At 41.5% G+C, this 19,531-nt stretch overlaps 2 protein-coding genes across 2 annotated transcripts in view; both read right to left on the minus strand.

Annotated features, from left to right (window-relative positions):
* LOC139364527 (creatine kinase M-type) overlaps positions 1–1,014 on the minus strand; it is a 23,398-nt gene extending 22,384 nt beyond the window's left edge. The window contains exons 1-2 of the mRNA XM_071101324.1: positions 832–1,014; positions 519–565 (exon numbers count right to left, since the gene is read on the minus strand). Coding sequence (XP_070957425.1) covers positions 519–565; positions 832–847 — 63 coding nt within the window. The 5' untranslated portion in view covers positions 848–1,014. The remainder of the gene's footprint in view (positions 1–518; positions 566–831) is intronic.
* A 7,627-nt stretch (positions 1,015–8,641) lies between these two features.
* LOC139423880 (Tnf receptor-associated factor 5) lies at positions 8,642–19,478 on the minus strand. Its single transcript, XM_071175519.1, has 11 exons — positions 19,374–19,478; positions 16,131–16,370; positions 15,269–15,332; positions 14,866–14,967; positions 14,533–14,697; positions 13,472–13,549; positions 12,577–12,651; positions 11,248–11,340; positions 10,986–11,126; positions 10,324–10,495; positions 8,642–9,970 (listed from the first exon to the last, which is right to left on the minus strand). The coding sequence occupies exons 1-11, from the start codon at positions 19,439–19,441 to the stop codon at positions 9,381–9,383; spliced, it is 1,788 nt and encodes a 595-aa protein (XP_071031620.1). The 5' UTR covers positions 19,442–19,478; the 3' UTR covers positions 8,642–9,380.
* Between the last annotated feature and the right edge of the window lie 53 nt (positions 19,479–19,531).

The following is a 19,531-nucleotide window of genomic DNA, read 5'->3' on the forward strand; positions in this document are numbered from 1 at the left end:
CGACTGGGTGGGATTCCTATGAATTGTTGCCTCGGGTGCTGCCCATGCTGTCACAGATGCGCTATAATGGCAAAGATATAAAGTCCTCTATTTAAATTTTTACAATGACAACATACAGTATCTTGGGATTTTCCTGGTGGATTTTCAGTTCATGAATTCAATTCTAATTGAGTTCATTGTTTAACTGGACCCTTGGTAGGTTTCAAGAGGGCACACAACAGAAAATGTTTTAACACAATTTTGCAATGGAAACCTAATGAGCGTTTTTTGGGGGCCAGGTAATCCCTCCTTGTTTCAGTACATCGTCTTCCATTCGATGCCTAATGAACATGACGCTGGTCTTGACTCTGCCTTGTTGTCTGACCAGATGTTTGAAAACACACTCGGAATTGCAAGGCTGCGATGGCTTTCGTCCACATAGCTTAGCCCTTAGTTACCCTGCACAGTAGGAATATAGAACATCAAGCCTTGCTAGACAGTGAATTAGATTGGATGAAAACAGTTCCCAAAAGTATTACCTCGAGATGGGGCCTGTACTTTGCTTCCAACGAGTACGTGATGGGGGCTGTAAGAGAAGTTTTACATCAGGAATACAGTACAGTGGCATTTTATATTCTTAATCTCCAATCAAAATCATAACGCAAAGGAATTGAAGGTGTGAGCTCTACCAAGTTCTATTAGTTGCCTGGCTGAAAGTGCCTCTCAGCCATGCAGAACTGTAGCCTATGCGTGTAGGGAAAAACAACTTGCCATTTGCAGTCATTTTGTTATTTTCGTTTTGACAATGTGAAAGAGGATGCACGCATGCCACAAAATGGTGGCGTCACTTACGTTTGATCTTCCACATCTCGTCAAATGAGAACGACTTTGGTGGCTGGCAGTCTGGACTTCGTGGCCTGGGTATAGGGTGGTAGTGGAGGTGATAGTACGGTCCCAACTCTACTCTCAACACTGAACAAAAGAGCTAAGAATAGCCGCGTAGTCTCGTCATCCCCAGTTTTGACTGTCCAAGTCCCACCTGACACGCTCATCTTTACAAAGTGGTGCGACGGTCGCCGGTGTCATGTTGCATGGCCCTAACAATGTCAGTCTTTTTATAACTCAATGTAAATTAGCACTGCTAGGATGTGGTGGTTGGTGGATGGGTGTTTACACAAACAGTAGAGTTGACTTTGGACAGGCACACCATAGCAGTGAATGGAGAGTGAATGGTGCTAACTGGAAGAATCCTGATTTGGAGGAGGTTCCCCCAGGGCTCAATGTTTAGTCAAAGTTACTGACAGCTAGCCTCGTCACAGATCTGTGCCATATTTGGCATGACAATGAGTGACAAAAACTTGACATGAAATCTGGTGCATTTGATATATTTCTAAAGAAAGTGTAAATAACTTTTTAAAGGTGCAATCTGCAATATGTACAGCTGATGGTAATTTCAATGAGTGATGATACCCACTGATTACATTTTTCCAGCCATGTCCAGCCACCAAAAAGCAGGGCTGCCATATAGCTGACAAAAAAATGTAATGGAATCAGGGATTGTGCTTTTGATAGACCATTAAGAGAAGTTTCAAAATACAGAGTGGCTGCAGATCCAAATTCTCTAGAACCATTTTCCCTACAACTAAATCCAAAGCTTCTGCGCATGTGTGGGATTCTCTAATTTTACGCAGTCTCTCTGCTTTACTTGTTTAATTAATTAATAGCCCAGAGAACTGGCTACTTTGGCAAATTTCTTTGATGAATTGAGAATTCTGCTTGTTAAATCCAGACGGAATCACGTAATGATATTTTTCTATATATCAGACCCGAACATAATAGCATATGTTACTGTAAGACAAAAAACAACATCATTTCTTATGAGATTTAGGATGATTGTGAGAATGGTAACATTTTTCTCTCGTGGCCAAAACCCAACAGCGTGCCACTAGGCAAAATGTGTTTTGATTGAAACAAAACACAGGTGTGCTACAGTTTAACACCATCTGCTCTAAAATTCGCTCCCTATACATAATTCAAATGAAACACTGTACTTCGAAACAACACTGTACACAATTCAAGAAGATCTAATGCGTATTCCCATGAAACTGATTAAGATCAAATGGTTGGCATGCAGAAGCTGCATTGGCATTTCACAGGTCACCCTCCCTTTGAGAAATGTGAAGGGAGGGGGACCACAAAAATTGGTGCTTAAAAGTAGAGGTAAAGAAACACGGCCAGAACATGCAGCCTCAGCCAACAAAATATGCAGCCAAACATTATACATTTATTTATAAACAGCTTTTATTGAATAATGAGAACAGTTGTTTTTAATGCAAAAATAAAATCTATATCAACTTTAGCTTTCTGTGACAACAATACACACATTTACACTCATAAAGACTGTTTGGAAGTTAAACTGTGATATTGGGATCTGACGTGGTTGTGACTGACGGTAAAATCATTTGTTCCAATAGAGTAAGGAATGCGTATTTATGTATTAAATCGTAGATTCCAAAAGGCTTTATACGTCTTTCCTGTAAACCATCACAGACTATTATTGTTCTGTGTAAGATGTCTGCCCTATTACATTTCAAATATTGTTGTAGTTTAATAATTGTTCACGTTTCATGTCCAAATCATCCTAAAGTGTCTGATTATTTATAATTGCTTATGTAGCTCAATTAAGTTAAACTATACGATTTGGAACAGGAAGAATGCTGATATACGGGATTGTTGTTGGGTCACACATGCTAAAAAAGTTAGCATTTAGAGACCGTGGGCAGGGACACTAAAACAAAGCAGGATTGCTGTATTACCTTGTCTGAAGATAAGGAAACCAATAATGAGGTTAAACTATCCAATTAAAGGGGAAATCCACGTAACAAAGCAATCAGCCTGGAGAAATGTAACCACTCTCGAATTCATAGACAAAGCTATGAATGCAAGGACGGATCATCCAAGATAACAAAACATTGGAGGACTTATATACACTGCTCAAAAAAATAAAGGGAACACTTAAACAACACAATGTAGCTCCAAGTCAATCACACTTCTGTGAAATCAAACTGTCCACTTAGGAAGCAACACTGATTGACAATACATTTCACATGCTGTTGTGCAAATGGAATAGACAAATTATAGGCAATTAGCAAGACACCCCCAATAAAGGAGTGGTTCTGCAGGTGGTGACCACAGACCACTTCTCAGTTCCTATGCTTCCTGGCTGATGTTTTGGTCACTGTTGAATGCTCGTGGTGCGTTCACTCTAGGGGTAGCATGAGACAGAGTCTACAACCCACACATGTGGCTCAGGTAGTGCAGTTCATCCAGGATGGCACATCAATGCGAGCTGTGGCAAGAAGGTTTGCTGTGTCTGTCAGCGTAGTGTCCAGAGCATGGAGGCGCTACCAGGAGACAGGCCAGTACATCAGGAGACGTGGAGGAGGCCGTAGGAGGGCAACAACCCAGCAGCAGGACCGCTACCTCTGCCTTTGTGCAAGGAGGAGCAGGAGGAGCACTGCCAGAGCCCTGCAAAATGGCCACAAATGTGTCCGCTCAAACAGTCAGAAACAGACTCCATGAGGGTGGTATGAGGGCACCAAGATTGGCAAATTCGCCACTGGCGCCCTGTGCTCTTCACAGATGAAAGCAGGTTCACACTGAGCACATGTGACAGACATGACTGAGTCTGGAGACGCCGTGGAGAACGTTCTGCTGCCTGCAACATCCTCCAGCATGACCGGTTTGGCGGTGGATCAGTCATGGTGTGGAGTGGCATTTCTTTGGGGGGCCGCACAGCCCTCCATGTGCTCGCCAGAGGTAGCCTGACTGCCATTAGGTACCGAGATGAGATCCTCAGACCCCTTGTGAGACCATATGCTGGTGCGGTTGGCCCTGGGTTCCTCCTAATGCAAGACAATGCTAGACCTCATGTGGCTGGAGTGTCATGCTATGGACTGGCCTGCCCATTCCCCAGACCTGAATCCAATTGAGCACATCTGGGACATCTTGTCTCGCTCCATCCACCAACAGTTGCACCACAGACTGTCCAGGAGTTGGCGGATGCTTTAGTCCAGGTCTGGGAGGAGATCCCTCAGGTGACCATCCGCCACCTCATCAGGAGCATGCCCAGGCGTTGTAGGGAGGTCATACAGGCACATGGAGGACACACACACAATACTGAGCCTCATTTTGACTTGTTTTAAGGACATTACATCAAAGTTGGATCAGCCTAATGTGTGGTTTTCTACTGTAATTTTGAGTGTGACTCCAAATCCAGACCTCCATGGTTTGATAAATTTGATTTCCATTGATAGTTTTTGTGTGATTTTGTTGTCAGCACATTCAACTATGCAAAGAAAAAAGAATTTAATAAGAATATTTCATTCATTCAGATCTAGGATGTGTTATTTTAGTGTTCCCTTTATTTTTTTGAGCAGTGTATTAGTGATATATACAGTGCCTTGCGAAAGTATTCGGCCCCCTTGAATTTGCGACATTTTGCCACATTTCAGGCTTCAAACATAAAGATATAAAACTGTATTTTTTTGTGAAGAATCAACAACAAGTGGGACACAATCATGAAGTGGAACAACATTTATTGGATATTTCAAACTTTTTTAACAAATCAAAAACTGAAAAATTTGGCGTGCAAAATTATTCAGCCCCCTTAAGTTAATACTTTGTAGCGCCACCTTTTGCTGCGATTACAGCTGTAAGTTGCTTGGGGTATGTCTCTATCAGTTTTGCACATCGAGAGATGTGGTGGCAGCATCATGGTTTGGGCCTGCTTTTCTTCAGCAGGGACAGGGAAGATGGTTAAAATTGATGGGAAGATGGATGGAGCCAAATACAGGACCATTCTGGAAGAATGATGGAGTCTGCAAAAGACCTGAGACTGGGACGGAGATTTTTCTTCCAACAAGACAATGATCCAAAACATAAAGCAAAATCTACAATGGAATGGTTCAAAAATAAACATATCCAGGTGTTAGAATGGCCAAGTCAAAGTCCAGACCTGAATCCAATCGAGAATCTGTGGAAAGAACTGAAAACTGCTGTTCACAAATTCTCTCCATCCAACCTCACTGAGCTCGAGCTGTTTTGCAAGGAGGAATGGGAAAAAATGTCAGTCTCTCGATGTGCAAAACTGATAGAGACATACCCCAAGCGACTTACAGCTGTAATCGCAGCAAAATGTGGCGCTACAAAGTATTAACTTAAGGGGGCTGAATAATTTTGCACGCCCAATTTTTCAGTTTTTGATTTGTTAAAAAAGTTTGAAATATCCAATAAATGTCGTTCCACTTCATGATTGTGTCCCACTTGTTGTTGATTCTTCACAAAAAAATACAGTTTTAAATCTTTATGTTTGAAGCCTGAAATGTGGCAAAATGTCGCAAATTCAAGGGGGCCGAATACTTTCGCAAGGCACTGTAGCTATTCGATTCATAAACAGTATTATAACATCATCTTGTAATTTATCTACCATAGGTATATGTTGAAATGTGAACATTTGTTTCCTTAAACCACAAGATCTGTGTGCCACGTCTACTTTACTTTTTGTTTAACATTTACTTTGACTTCCAGCACCTGCCCAAAGTTACTAGATCTGTCTGTCATCATTTTTTTCTCTCCAAATGTTCCAATCTGATGTGCTGGACTTTCTTTGAGATTTAAGGCATTTACATACATGCATTGTATATATTTGCTTTCGTATTTCTGTAAAGTAGAACCATGTGTTTCTGTAGAGTCAGACAAAATGACAAGGCTGTCATTTTGACAAGACTATGGTTGAAATGTGTCCGCTTTTTGAATAAACTAGCACCATTAGTTCATAAATATGGTTGTTGTGGTCCATTCGTGTGTGTTGTTACTCTTCCATTATTTTTAAGGCCGGGATTCCATAATGGAGCAGCGTACTAGACTGACAGGGCGGAACAGGGCGGTTACCTTCGGATCTGCAGCCTCCGCCTACAAAATATGGAGCCAAACATTATGCATTCATTGATAAATAGCCGTATTGAATGAGAACAGTTTTAATGCAAAAATCAAATGCATATTCACTTTAGCTTTCTGTGAGACCAAATGATTATGCCTTCCCTCAATATACAGTAACTGTCTGTTGTATGCTTAGTTCTCAGTGTGAAGATATGAGAGACATATCTCAAGAGATTCTAAAGATACAGTGGGGCAAAAAAGTATTTAGTCAGCCACCAATTGTGCATGTTCTCCCACTTATAAAGATGAGAGAGGCCTGTAATGTTCATCATAGGTACACTTCAACTATGACAGACAAAATGAGAAAAAAAAATCCAGAAAATCACGTAGGATTTTTAATGAATGTATTAGCAAATTATGGTGGAAATTAAGTATTTGGTCACCTACAAAAGTTTATCTCAATACTTTGTTATATACCCTTTGTTGGCAATGACAGAGGTCAAACATTTTCTGTAAGTCTTCACAAGGTTTTCACACACTGTTAAAGGTATTTTGGCCCATTCCTCCATGCAGATCTCCTCTAGAGCAGTGATGTTTCGGGGCTGTTGCTGGGCAACACGGACCTTCAAATCCCTCCAAAGATTTTCTATGGGGTTGAGATCTGGAGACTGGCTAGGCCACTCCAGGACCTTGAAATGCTTCTTATGAAGCCACTCCTTTGTTGTCCGGGCGGTGTGTTTGGGATCATTGTCATGCTGAAAGACCCAGCCACGTTTCATCTTCAATGCCCTTGCTGACGGAAGGAGGTTTTCACTCAAAATCTCACGATACATGGCCCCATTCATTCTTTCCTTTACATGGATCAGTCGTCCTGGTCCCTTTGCAGAAAAACAGCCGCAAAGCATGATGTGTCCACCCCCATGCTTCACAGTAGGTATGGTGTTCTTTGGATGCAACTCAGCATTCTTTGTCTTCCAAACACGACAAGTTGAGTTTTTACCAAAAAGTTATATTTTGGTTTCATCTGACCATATGACATTCTCCCATTCTTCTTCTGGATCATCCAAATGCTCTCTAGCAAACTTCAGACGGGCCTGGACATGTACTGGCTTAAGCAGGGGGACATGTCTGGCACTGCAGGATTTGTGTCCCTGGCGGCGTAGTGTGTTACTGATGGTAGGCTTTGTTACTTTGGTCTCAGCTCTCTACAGGTCATTCACTAGGTCTAGGTGTGGTTCTGGGATTTTTGCTCACCGTTCTTGTGATCATTTTGACACCACGGAGTGAGATCTTCCGTGGAGCCCCAGATTGAGGGAGATTATCAGTGGTATTGTTTGTCTTCCATTTCCTAATAATTGCTCCCACAGTTTATTTCTTCAAACCAAGCTGCTTACCTATTGCTGATTCAGTCTTCCCAGCCTGGTGCAGGTCTACAATTTTTTTCTGGTGTCCTTTGACAGCTCTTTGGTCTTGGCCATAGTGGAGTTTGGAGTGTGACTGTTTGAGGTTGTGGACAGGTGTCTTTTATACTGATAAGTTCAAACAGGTGCCATTAATACAGGTAACGAGTGGAGGACAGAGGGCCTCTTAAAGAAGAAGTTACAGGTCTGTGAGAGCCAGAAATCTTGCTTGTTTGTAGGTGACCAAATACTTATTTTCCACCATAATTTGCAAATAAATTCATTAAAAATCCTACAATGTAATTTTCTGGATTTTTTTTCTTCTCATTTTGTCTGTCATAGTTGAAGTGTACCTATGATGAAAATTACACGCCTCTCTCATCTTTTTAAGTGGGAGAACTTGCACAATTGGTGGCTGACTAAATACTTTTTTGCCCAACTGTAGCTTGCTGAATCTCTGAAAGAGAGCAAAATTAAACAACTCAAACAATTAACTTATGGCTAATAATTGGTAACTACTAGGTTTCCAGAATTAGTTAATTTGTCTTGTGCTGCAATACTACTGTTGGAATTCGTGTAGTCCACTAAACAATGGTTACAGTGTTACATATATTTTTCTTGTTGCGCTTAAGTGCCATTTTGTTGTACTCATCCCGGAAATATAGGCCGGTATTCAATAGAAGACACGGTATAGAGCAGCACATTGCATTTAACTTTTAAGGTTAGTTTACGTTTGAGCCAACATGCACAGTGTTTACCATGAATGGGCTGTGTCGTGGAAAATTCATACTGAGAGAGACTGTAATTTCTATTCATTAATTGTTGCAATAATGAGACTAGTCAACCAACACTCTCGACTGTTGGGCCGAATAGCCTAACCTTTACAGACAATGCAGAGTTTTTATGTAACTGATACTAAGTCATGGCTGGATCCACCCCTCCCATGCAGTTTGGGGGCACCATAAGCCACTTTGGGTTTATCCTGTGGTCATCTGCCTCTGGTGTTGTTTCCCAGATGCAAGAAGGACTAGATACAATAAGGGTTTTGTTTTATTCCTCCAGGCTCTCTCTCTTAGTTACACCCACCACATTTATCTATGGAATGCCAGCTGTAGGTTTTTAGGCTCCTCTCAATTCACACAGACATGTAATAGGACATAAATGTCATACTATTAGTTAAGTGTATACAGGTCAGGTAAATATGTCATTTTTCTAGCACAGTTGTTGAATTGGCATCTGGACATGACATTTAAGAAAAAACAAACTACACTCTTTATTTAGACACCCGATCCTCAAATTGTAAAAAAAAATACTAAAAAGGGTGTGATTAGCTAATAATTTTCTTTAATATAGACCATATAGACATTACTTTTGTTTACTTTATAGCATTAAAAATAATATGTCACTTAAACTCTACTCATCACTACTTGAACAAGCACATTTGGTTTCCCTAACTACTTTAAACAATGCAAAAACATAATAATTTCTAAACAAAACGCATGGATGATTGTTATGCATGTACCACAAAATGTAAGGAAAAACACATGTAACAATTCACACCATCAATGATAACACCATAATAACTTTCATGAATAAGCATTCTTACTTTTATAATGTTTACATTTCTAAATAATGTATATAAACCTTCAACGTACATTGGCTTATTCAGTAAAGTTATTACAATTACATCAACTACTTTTTAACAGCTGTCCATTAATCCCTGAGATGTCATCAATTGACAATTAATAGATTGCATGCTCTCTGATTGTAGGACTTTACCACAAAATACAATATCTGTGGGGAGCATTAACACTTGAATCCTCAGTGAACATATACAAGCAGTCTGCAGACAAGGCTAAAGCAATAAAAAAATGTAAATACTTCACTGCAATATCTGTATTGCTTTATCGTTTCAGTATCTGGGGAAAATGCATGGATTTGCTGACACTTTCTGTTTGCTAAATTTGGAGTACAGCTGAGGCATTGGCCTGCACTGAGCTTTGAAGCATTAGCTAACTGTTTTTGAAATGATCTCAAACCAGTTCTTTAATTAAGGCCCCTCTACAAGTCCTCCAAACCGCTCGTGTCTACTTTGACCTTAACAAAGAGCGTATCGTCTCTCACGTATATGGCGTTCTTGGGTGTCTCCAGCTGGGCATGCGAGGCAAAGCACTGGAAACCAGAGGCCACGTTGGTGGTTGCAGCGGCTGAGCCAGGCCGGTGGAAGCTAGTGTTTTCTGGGTCGGGTTTGAAACTCATAGTCAGGTGGTTGTTGGTGCCGCTCTGGTCCAGTACTGACAATGACACAGGCTGTCTGAAGGGCCAGGGCAGGAGGGGGTCGAAGTCGCCCCTCATGAGGACCACGTAGAGAGACAGGTGGGTGTCCCGGCCGGCCCCGTCGCCGTTCAGGTAGGCCCTGGCGGCCATTTTGTAGCCACTGCGGCCCGTGTGGAAGGGCGCGCTGCTCAGGCACGGTCCCTGGCCTTGAGACCCGGCCTCCTTTCTCTTGCGGTAGTCGCGGAGCTTCCAGATGAGCTTGCCGTCGTACGAGGTGGACTCGAGCTCTCTGAAGTGCTCCTCGTTGCACTCCAGCTGCGCCGTATGAATGCTGAGGAGGCGCGAGTGGCGCATGTAGGTCTCCTTCAACTCCCCTGGGGGAATTTTTTATACTTTAATTAATCCACAAGTGATTTTAATAAATGTCAGTACAATGTTAATTATTTGCTCATAATCGCTTAAAAGCCTTAAAGACATAAGATCATTGCCCTAAAAGTCTTGCGTCTTCTAGTAACCCGGGATTGGTAACCACTGAGTTACTTGAATTCTGTGGAATATGCTGCCAAAGACAGAGGCAGTTTTACCATAATTCAAACAACCCAGTGCCAGTTACATTTCACAAGACCCACTTTTCACCATTCATGGGCTTACTGTCGGTGGAAACCATAATAATGATCTCTAATCCACCTTTAGTTCACCCAGACCATTAAGGACCCCCTCCACTCACCCAGGTGGTCTTTGAGCCCCTCCGTGACGGACACCTGCTGTCTGAGGGCGTCCAGGGACGCTCTGATTTGGCCCAGTTCCTCCCGGGCCACACCAGGGCCAAACACACTGGACAGCTCCTCGAGCTGGAGCTGGACGCTGGAGATGTGATCCCGCTGCTCCTCCAGAGACCTCTGTACATGGACGACCAGAAAACGGTAACACTTTATTTTCAGTACTGCTAATTACATGGGTAGTGTTTCATAATCATTAGGCACCAAACAAAATGTATTAAAACGTTTTCTGTTGCATGCCCTCATACACAATAATACAGGTAGTCTCTCCTCTTATGAGAATCCTAAAGTTTTGATTTGTATGACCAAACGATTATATTAATTGCATTGTGTGTGACTGATTCCTGCTTTGGGTTCCATTAACAGTAACAGCAGTGTTTCTTACCTGTACTGCAGAAAGAGTGCATTATTTCCATAAATATTTGTAAGGTATTTTCAGATGTTTTTTTAACAGAGAGAAGATGCAAGTGGGGAAAGGAGAGTGGCTGTGTAAAAGGGCAGTAGGCCAGATTCAAATTTATACCTACACTGTAGAAATGCTGCAACATTACCACTAGACCAGCCAGGCCTCTGGGTGTTGTATTGGTTACAATACAGTACTGCTTCTTACCTGTACTGCAGACAGGGTGTTGTCACATCGGCTGACCTGCTGGGCCAGTGGTCGGACCTCTTTCTCCAGACCGCTGACCTGGCGGCTCCTCTCCTGGAGCTCCTTGTGCCTCAGCAGCACCTCCTGCTGGAGGATTGCCATCTGCCGGGTCAGAGGAATGGTCTAAGTCTCCAGGTACAACTTGCCCTTTGGTACATTGATCTAGGCACTATAAAGGCTGAATCCTAATTTGAGAAAGGTTCTGGGTAGTGATTGGTCCTACCTGTGTCTCCAGCTTGGTGTTGCTCCCCAGAACCAGGAGGATATGGTCATTGAGAGCAGTTTCCTCATGAACTTGAACTTGGGCTCTCCTCTCCTGTCCACACAGAAAGAAATAACAATTAGTTGTGTGGCAATCATCTGTTGCCATACAACTGCCTGTCATGTCTAGACATGTTTAGGAATGACATGCCAAACAATGACATACAAATTATAACACTCATTATACATACTGTATTGACATTAACTTGTCATGATGGGTAAAGGCTGATGTTGAACCAAGACAAATTCATATGTGTCTTTTGGTTGTATTGTATAGGACTAGTTCATATAAACACCTATTACCATTACTGAATAAAAATATAAACGTAAAGTGTTGGTCCCATGTTTCATGACCTGAAATAAAAGATACCAGAAATGTTCCATATGCACAAAAAGCTTATTTCGCTCAAATTTTGTGCACAAATGTGTTTACATTCCTGTTAGTGAGCATTTCTCCTTTTCTAAAATAATCCATCCAGGTGTGGCATATCAAGAAGTTGATAAAACAGGATGATCATTACACAAGTGCACTTTGTGCTAGGGACAATAAAAAGCCACTCTAAAATGTGAAGTTTTGTCACACAATACAATGTCACAGATGTCTCAAGTTTTGAGGGAGCGTGCATTTGACAAGCTGACTGCAGGAATGTCCTCCAGAACTGTTGCCAGATAATTTTGTTAATTTCTCTACCGTGAGCCACCTCCAACGTTGTTTAGAGAATTTGGCAGTATGTCCAACTGGCCTCACAACCTCAGACCACGTGTAACCATGCCAGCCCAGTACCTCCACATCGGGCTTCTTCACCTGTGGGATCGTCAGAGACCAGCCACCCGGACAGTATTTCTGTCTGTAATAAAGCCCTTTTGTGTGGATAAACTCATTCTGGTTGGCTGGGCCTGGCTCCCAAGTGGGTGGGCCTATGCCCTCCCATGACCACCCATGGCCTAATTTATTTATTTCAATTGATTGATTTCCTTATATGTAACTCAGTAAAATAGTGGATGTTGCATATATATTTGTGTTATTTCTAAAACTCTGGAGACCCTATAGACATTACTTATTGTCGTGAATTGTTACAAGGCCATTGTTTTATCACCACACGACATCTGTGTCAGCCACTACTCATCCAAGAGGGTCAAATAAGGAATTCGACCCATTGAGAATGCAATCATTGCGACTTTGGAGCTTCCAGCCCAACCGATAAATTGAGATTGTCCGACTACAACTAGATTTCCTTTGGCGTGGAATTAGAATCCAAAGCACAGAGAGGGGGGAAATATGTCCACCAACCCGGACAAAGCAGCCATATTTCTTAAAAATACAGTCCGTCTGCACCTCAGGACACTGGTCAGCATGGTCTTCAAGCTGTGTGATAGAGAGAGAGTACATTAAAAGCAAAGAGGTGTTAGTCAGAGAGGGAGAGTGAGGGGGAGGGTATAAAAAGGTGAAAAAGAGAGGGGAGAAGTCAGAAAAGGATGAAATGTAGAAGCAGGAACCAAATTAGTTCTCCACACTCACACTGTACAGCTGTGTGTAGAACTGTATATTATACACCGAGTGTACAGATCATAAGGATCACTTTCTAATATTGAGTTTCATCCCCTTTTCCCCCCAGAACAGCCTCAATTCGCGGGGGCATGGACTCCACATGGTGGTGAATGTTTTCCACAGGGATGCTGGCCCATGTTGGCTCCAATGCTTCCCACAGTTGTGTCAAGTTGGCTGGATGTCCTTTGGGTGGTGGACCATTCTTGATACAGACAAAGTGTTGAGCGTGAAAAACCTAGCAGCGTTGCAGTTCTTGACACTCAAACCGGTGTGCCTGGCACCTACCCTGTTCAAAAACACTTAAATCTTTTGTCTTGCCCATTTACCCTCTGAATGGCACACATACACAATCCATGTCTTAAAAATACTTATTTAACTTGTCTCCCCCTTCATCTACACTGATTGAAGTGGATTTTACAAGTGACATCAATTAGGGATCATTGCTTTCACCTGGATTCCCTTGGTCAGTCTGTCATGGAAAGAGCAGGTGTTCCTAATGTTTTGTACAATCAGTGTATGGTGCTTGTGGCAAAATGTCAAGGAATATAGAAAATCCTTCTTCAAACAATAAATGAGCCTCTTCAACCAATACATTCAGCAAATAAAACAAATGTTATGGTCATATCTGAATATTTACCATGCATCTTTTAATCATCTGGGAGCATTTGTTGGGGCACTTGATTTCAACCTCTGGGCATGAATGCCTCTCATGATCCTGGTGGAGTCCGAACAGAAATAATAAGTGATTATTAAGAAGGATGTTCCTTCTTAGTGACTTACATTATCATATCATAATAGACTGAAAAGAGCTTTGTTCAAGTGTTGTCAAAGGCACTTGTAGTTTTGTGAACTGTTAAGAGACTGCAGTAAGTGTGAGGGATTCAAACATCCATTCAAGTCACTTGCGCCACCTGTTGGGAGAATTACTGTATGTAATTCCCAGACTGTAAAAATAATCTTTGGCTAAATGTAGTACAACCAAGGGTTAGAGGGGGAACACAGTTGAAGGACAATCCACTTCCTTAATATTACTTGTTATGATATGGGGGGTAGCATAGTGTTAGCAGAGAGTTAGGCAACACATTTCCAGGATACACTTCCACACTCCATCCCCAGGTGGCAGCAATCAGGTCTACATGCTGAGCTAAGCCTTGAGAAACACATCAGGTGCAGCCAATTAAAGTGATTGTCAGTCAGAGAAAGAGAGGAGGCCAGAAGCCCCCCAGCCACCCTTTTGTTTGTTTCTTTGTGTTAGTTAACCTCTTTGAATGGGCAGGCCTTTTCGTAGTTTGGTACATATTTATCTGAACAAATAATAATAGCTGGGACTGGCTGACCAAAAGATCAAGACGGAGCTGGCCTTGGACCTAAGTTAAGGTAGCTGTGTCCGGGGTACATGCATTCAACACTTAGGTGCATACAGTGATTTCTCATGTACTGTATATGCACTTAAATCCGGTTACCTAGGCCTAAGACACCTAGACATAACAGGTGCAGCAAAATCAGTAGGCTAGTTATGGGTTTCATAACAGAGTAAAAATACTATGTTGAGCCTGAGGACCGTTCCACCATCTTAGAAAATCCCAAATAAACCACCGGGGACAACAGCAAATCGAAAGTCCTCATATCATAAAACGTAAACCCTGACAATTGCAAGAGTAAGAACATATTAAAACAGTCAATTCCTCTGGCATTCACCTCGAGCTGGCAGCATGTGTAAGGATGCTTGCAGTAGTGACAGGGCTCCATACGGTAGGAGCAGCTGATTCTGAGGTGCTCCTGCAGGTCCTTACGTTGCATGGTCTCACTGCAGCCTGCATTGGAACACTGCAATGACTCAAACTGACATGCCTGTAGATGCTCCTGAGAAAGAGAGAGGGAATGTATATCATGCATCAAATGTTTGGTCATGTTGCTGTCTGAGCATTTGTTAATGATTTATTTTACAGTCCTGTTTTAGCTGGCGTTTTCTCTCGTATTTACTACAGCAACGGGTAACATTTGGTACTTGTGGTGTCTTGTGGGATTTACCTGCAACCGACATAATGTCATTCTGTGGGAGCAGTTGGGGGAGTTTGTGCAGTAAACTTCTAAATTTGAGATCTCCCTTTTGCAGCAATTGTCTTGGAAAACCTGCAGGAAACGGTAACAATTGTGTAGTATTGTTTTACATTTCAAGACACTCATGATTGTTTAATTTCTGTCAATAAAATAGTTTTGTCTTACAAATGAAGTAGGTTGGGTGTCTTAAAGTTTCATGAAAAGTAAAACCCCCAAAATATTTTTATGTACCAGTGAAAATACAAAGTAGACATCAGTTGTGTTATCAGTAAAACTGTACTCTGCGAAAAGTAATTCTGAATAAAGTATGCCTAAAGTATTTCTTCATATATTTAGCTTTCTTCCCAAATGAACCATGGTTTCTTAATCTCACCTCATCAGATTTGATCAAACCTCTGTCCAAAGGACAGGCAGGGGTGGTGGCTGGGGAGTGTTCCCTGCACAAAAGAGAGCATCACATTTCAAAATGATTGCTGACTTTTAACTTATGACATATGCTACCTACAGTATCAAAGAATGGCCCTTTAGCGCAATGGGCTAACACATTATTAAAGAGTAAATTCAGAATTGTGTAACTTGATTAATTCACAAATTTAAAATATATATATTTAAAGGCCGAATCACCTGAAATCAACTACAATCCACTCCATATTTGGTTTGATGTTACTTTGTGGTCATGTGGCCATTAAAAAAAACAATGCTCAAATGCTTTCATTTCCAATCTTGTGGTGGCTGAAGTTTGCAGTGGCCGTTTAAAAAAAGAAAAAAAAGAACAGATTCATTTCTCCTGGCCCATGGACTACTTTCAGGGTGAGAAACCACCTAACTGACAATTAGACAACACTCTTATCCAGAGCAACTTCTAGTAGTGACTGTGTACATTTTCGTACGGGTCCCCCATGGAAATCGAACCCACAACCCTGGCGTTGTAAGTGCTGTTCTCTACCAACTTCCCCTTTAAATTGTAACAGATCTTGCACAATTGAGGGCTGGTAATTGAGGGCTGATTCCAGTTCAATTTCAGTCAGCTTGGAGACATATTTTTTTGCTTAAACAATAATACAATCTTCAGAGGGGAAAGGACCATTTTCAAATCACAAATAGAATTTTGATTCAACTCCTAGACTGACTGGAATTAAAATAGATTTGACCCAAAGTCATACCCCCCCCCTCACTGTGTAAATGAACACATAACATGCAGTAAATGGCTGTTTTGTTATCACTACTGTTCTTACAGGAGCCCTTGGATGCAGCGGTAGCAGAAGATGTGTCCACAGCCGGTTTGGTGTGGGTTGAGAACTACTCCTTTACAGGTGGGACAAACATAGTGCTCTTCCAGCTTCTTCACAAACTTCAAACTGTGCTGCACTGCAGTCAAGTCCGATTCCCACGGTCCCGTCACTCCCGAATTCTGCCTGGAGAGTCCTCCGGATCCACTCGGGTCACTCTCCTTTGTTGCCATGGCAATCTGTAGGCTGACAGGTGTGCGGTAGATGTTGGACAGTTTGTAGACCTATGCAAATGTACATCTACAAAGACTCTGTTGACATTAACATTTCCTATTCCAGAAGTCCTGCAATTGACTGACTACCTGCATGACTTTAACATTCAGAAAATCCCATTCAAAGCTCTCCATAATGAGATATAGTCCAAACATTTGTGCATGAAAGTGTTTAGTAAATAGGGGGAGGGGTTTATGTAATATCCCCACATTTTAAAGCAAACCTATCTTTTTAAGGAGTTTATTCACATGAACTTATAACCAGGGCCGTAGCTACATACGAGGACACCGAGGTCTGGACCTCCTGTAATATTTTTGAATACGAATAAATACATTGTCAGTCACTTAATTAGACCATTACTGTTAACCTTTTTTAGGTTGGTAAATGAGTCGTTAGTCTAGCCAGCTAAACTTTCATGGCTGAATTACCGACCCGGATCGCAAAGCATGTACCCAGGGGTCCTGACATCCAAGGGGCCCACATTCGTTCTGGTATTTACTCTTGTATCATACTAACATGGCAAAACATGTAGAATTGCAGGAAATTGTCTGTAAAACTACAACAAATCTGTAAACTTATTTGTTGACCTTTTTGTAAATAAAATACTTTTTATGCCAACAGATCCCTCTGTACATATACAATTATAGTTTTGAATTTCGGTGCTGAGTTGATGCGAGTTAAAGTGTAGTGGCTAATTGTTTAGCTAATATGCTATAGTTGAATTCAGAAGTTTACATGCACAACCAAGCCAAATACATTTAAACTCAGTTTTTCACAATTCCTGACATTTAATCTTAGTAAAAATTCCCTGTCTTAGGTAATTTAGGATCACCACTTTATTTTAAGAATGTGAAATTTCAGAATAATAGTAGAGATTTATTTCAGCTTTTATTTATTTCATCACATTCCCAGTGGGTCAGAAGTTTACATACATTCAATTAGTATTTGGTAGCATTGCCTTTTAAATGGTTTCACTTGGGTCAAATGTTTCGTGTAGCATTCCACAAGCTTCCCACAATAAGTTGGGTGAATTTTGACCCATTCCTCCTGACAGAGCTGGTGTAACTGAGTCCTCCTTGCTCGCACACGCTTTTTCAGTTCTGCCCACAAATATTCTATAGGATTGAGGTCAGGACTTTGTGATGGCCACTCCAAAACCTTGACTTTGTTGTCCTTAAGCCATTTTGCCACAACTTTGGAAGTATGCTTGGGGTCATTGTCCATTTGGAAGACCCATTTGCGACCAAGCTTTAACTTTCTGACTGATGTCTTGAGATGTTGCTTCAATTATCCACATACTTTTCCTACCCCATGATGCCATCTATTTTGTGAAGTGCACCAGTCCCTCCTGCAGCAAAGCACCCCCACAACATGATACTGCCACCCCCCTGCTTCAGGTTTGGGATGGTGTTCTTCGGCTTTCAAGCCTCTCCCTTTTTCCTCCAAACAGTTCTATTTTTGTTTCATCAGACCAGAGGACATTTCTCCAAAAAGTACTATCTTTGTCCTCATGTGCAGTTGCAAACCGTAGTCTGGCTTTTTTATGGTGGTTTTGGAGCAGTGGATTCTTCCTTGCGGCCGTTCAGGTTATGTCGATGAAGGACTCGTTTTACTGTGGATATAGATACTTTTGTACCTGTTTTCTCTAGCATCTTCACAAGGTCCTTTGCGTGTTGTTCTGGGATTGATTTGCACTTTTCACACCACAGTAGGTTCATCTCTAGGAGACAGAACGCGTCTCCTTCCTTGAGTGGTATGACGGCTGCATGGTCCCATGTTGTTTATACTTGCGTACTATTGTTTGTACAGATGAATGTGGTATCTTCAGGCGTTTGGAAATTGCTCCCAAGGATGAGAAGCTTCTAAAGCCATGACATTATTTTCTGGAATTTTCAAAGCTGTTTAAAGGCTCAGTCAATTTAGTGAAGGTAAACTTCTGACCCACTGGAATTGTGATACAGTGAATTATAAGCGAAATAATCTGTCTGTAAACATTACTTGGGTCATCCACAAATTAGATGTCCTAACCGACTTGCCAAAACTATAGTTTGTTAACAAGAAATTTGTGGAGTGGTTGAAAAATGAGTCTTAATGACTCCAGCCTAAGTGTATGTGAACTTCCCGACTTCAACTGTATATGTTTGTAGATCGAGGTGAATGAAGCTACAGCAACCAATGTTATAATGGCAGGGGTCATTTTTGCTATTTTTGAGGTTCTCCAAATAGCAACTGAGTGTTTTTAAATTGTATAGAAATGCAGTTAATGAGCTTCAACTGTCTTACCATCTATTGAAATGGTGGCGGGGGTGCTTCCAGACCTCACTAAAACTCAGACCCTAGCTACAGCCCTGCTTGTCGGGATGTTCAGAAAGGCATTAGTGTGTGGTAAAGTTTCCATCTTCTAACATGTTTAATGTTAAATCAAGCAAATATTCCTATGATTCTCAATCGGCACCCATGAAGGACCGTGGATTGTCTCATCAGAATCTCCCTTTCAGAAATCCCCCTAGCCTAGTGGCTTAGTGCTGGTGGAATCAGCGATTCTGTCTTTGGGGTAACCCCCTCGCAGCCCGCGGTAATGGTGCGCGGCAAATCCTTAATGAGACAATGGACAATTAAGCAAAACATGGCTTATGTTGTATTATTTATTACATTAACAGTTCGAGGGTATTCATTGACGTTATATTGAGAAAGACAAAAAGCCGCGACGGAATTATGCGCTCTTTGCAGCACTACAATTTCGGGGAATCCCCACTGCTGAAGAACAGCATAATTAATTATGATTCCAATAGATGAAAACATCATGATTATTATAAAAATAGATTATTTTAATGTTAAGACGACATCCAAGGGAGTTCTGTATTTATATTGTTTAGTCAAAAAGGAACACTGAAATTATTTTGCTTTCGTTTTCATAGCCTACATAATTAACAATTGAAGATCTGAGCAGGCAGATCTTACCGTGTGCGTTCTTACCGTGTCTTTAAAAACGGAATGTGCGACGATGTTCTTGGTTTACTTTTATAATTTACATCCACATTCATATGACAAAAACGTCTGCACAGTACGGAGTGTAGCCCAGGCTATACGTCACAACTCAGCGTGCCGCAAATTCTATATGAGCGGAAAATGTT

This window comes from Oncorhynchus clarkii, chromosome 13 (genome assembly GCF_045791955.1).
Source record: "Oncorhynchus clarkii lewisi isolate Uvic-CL-2024 chromosome 13, UVic_Ocla_1.0, whole genome shotgun sequence".
In the NCBI taxonomy this organism is placed as follows: Eukaryota; Metazoa; Chordata; class Actinopteri; order Salmoniformes; family Salmonidae; genus Oncorhynchus; species Oncorhynchus clarkii.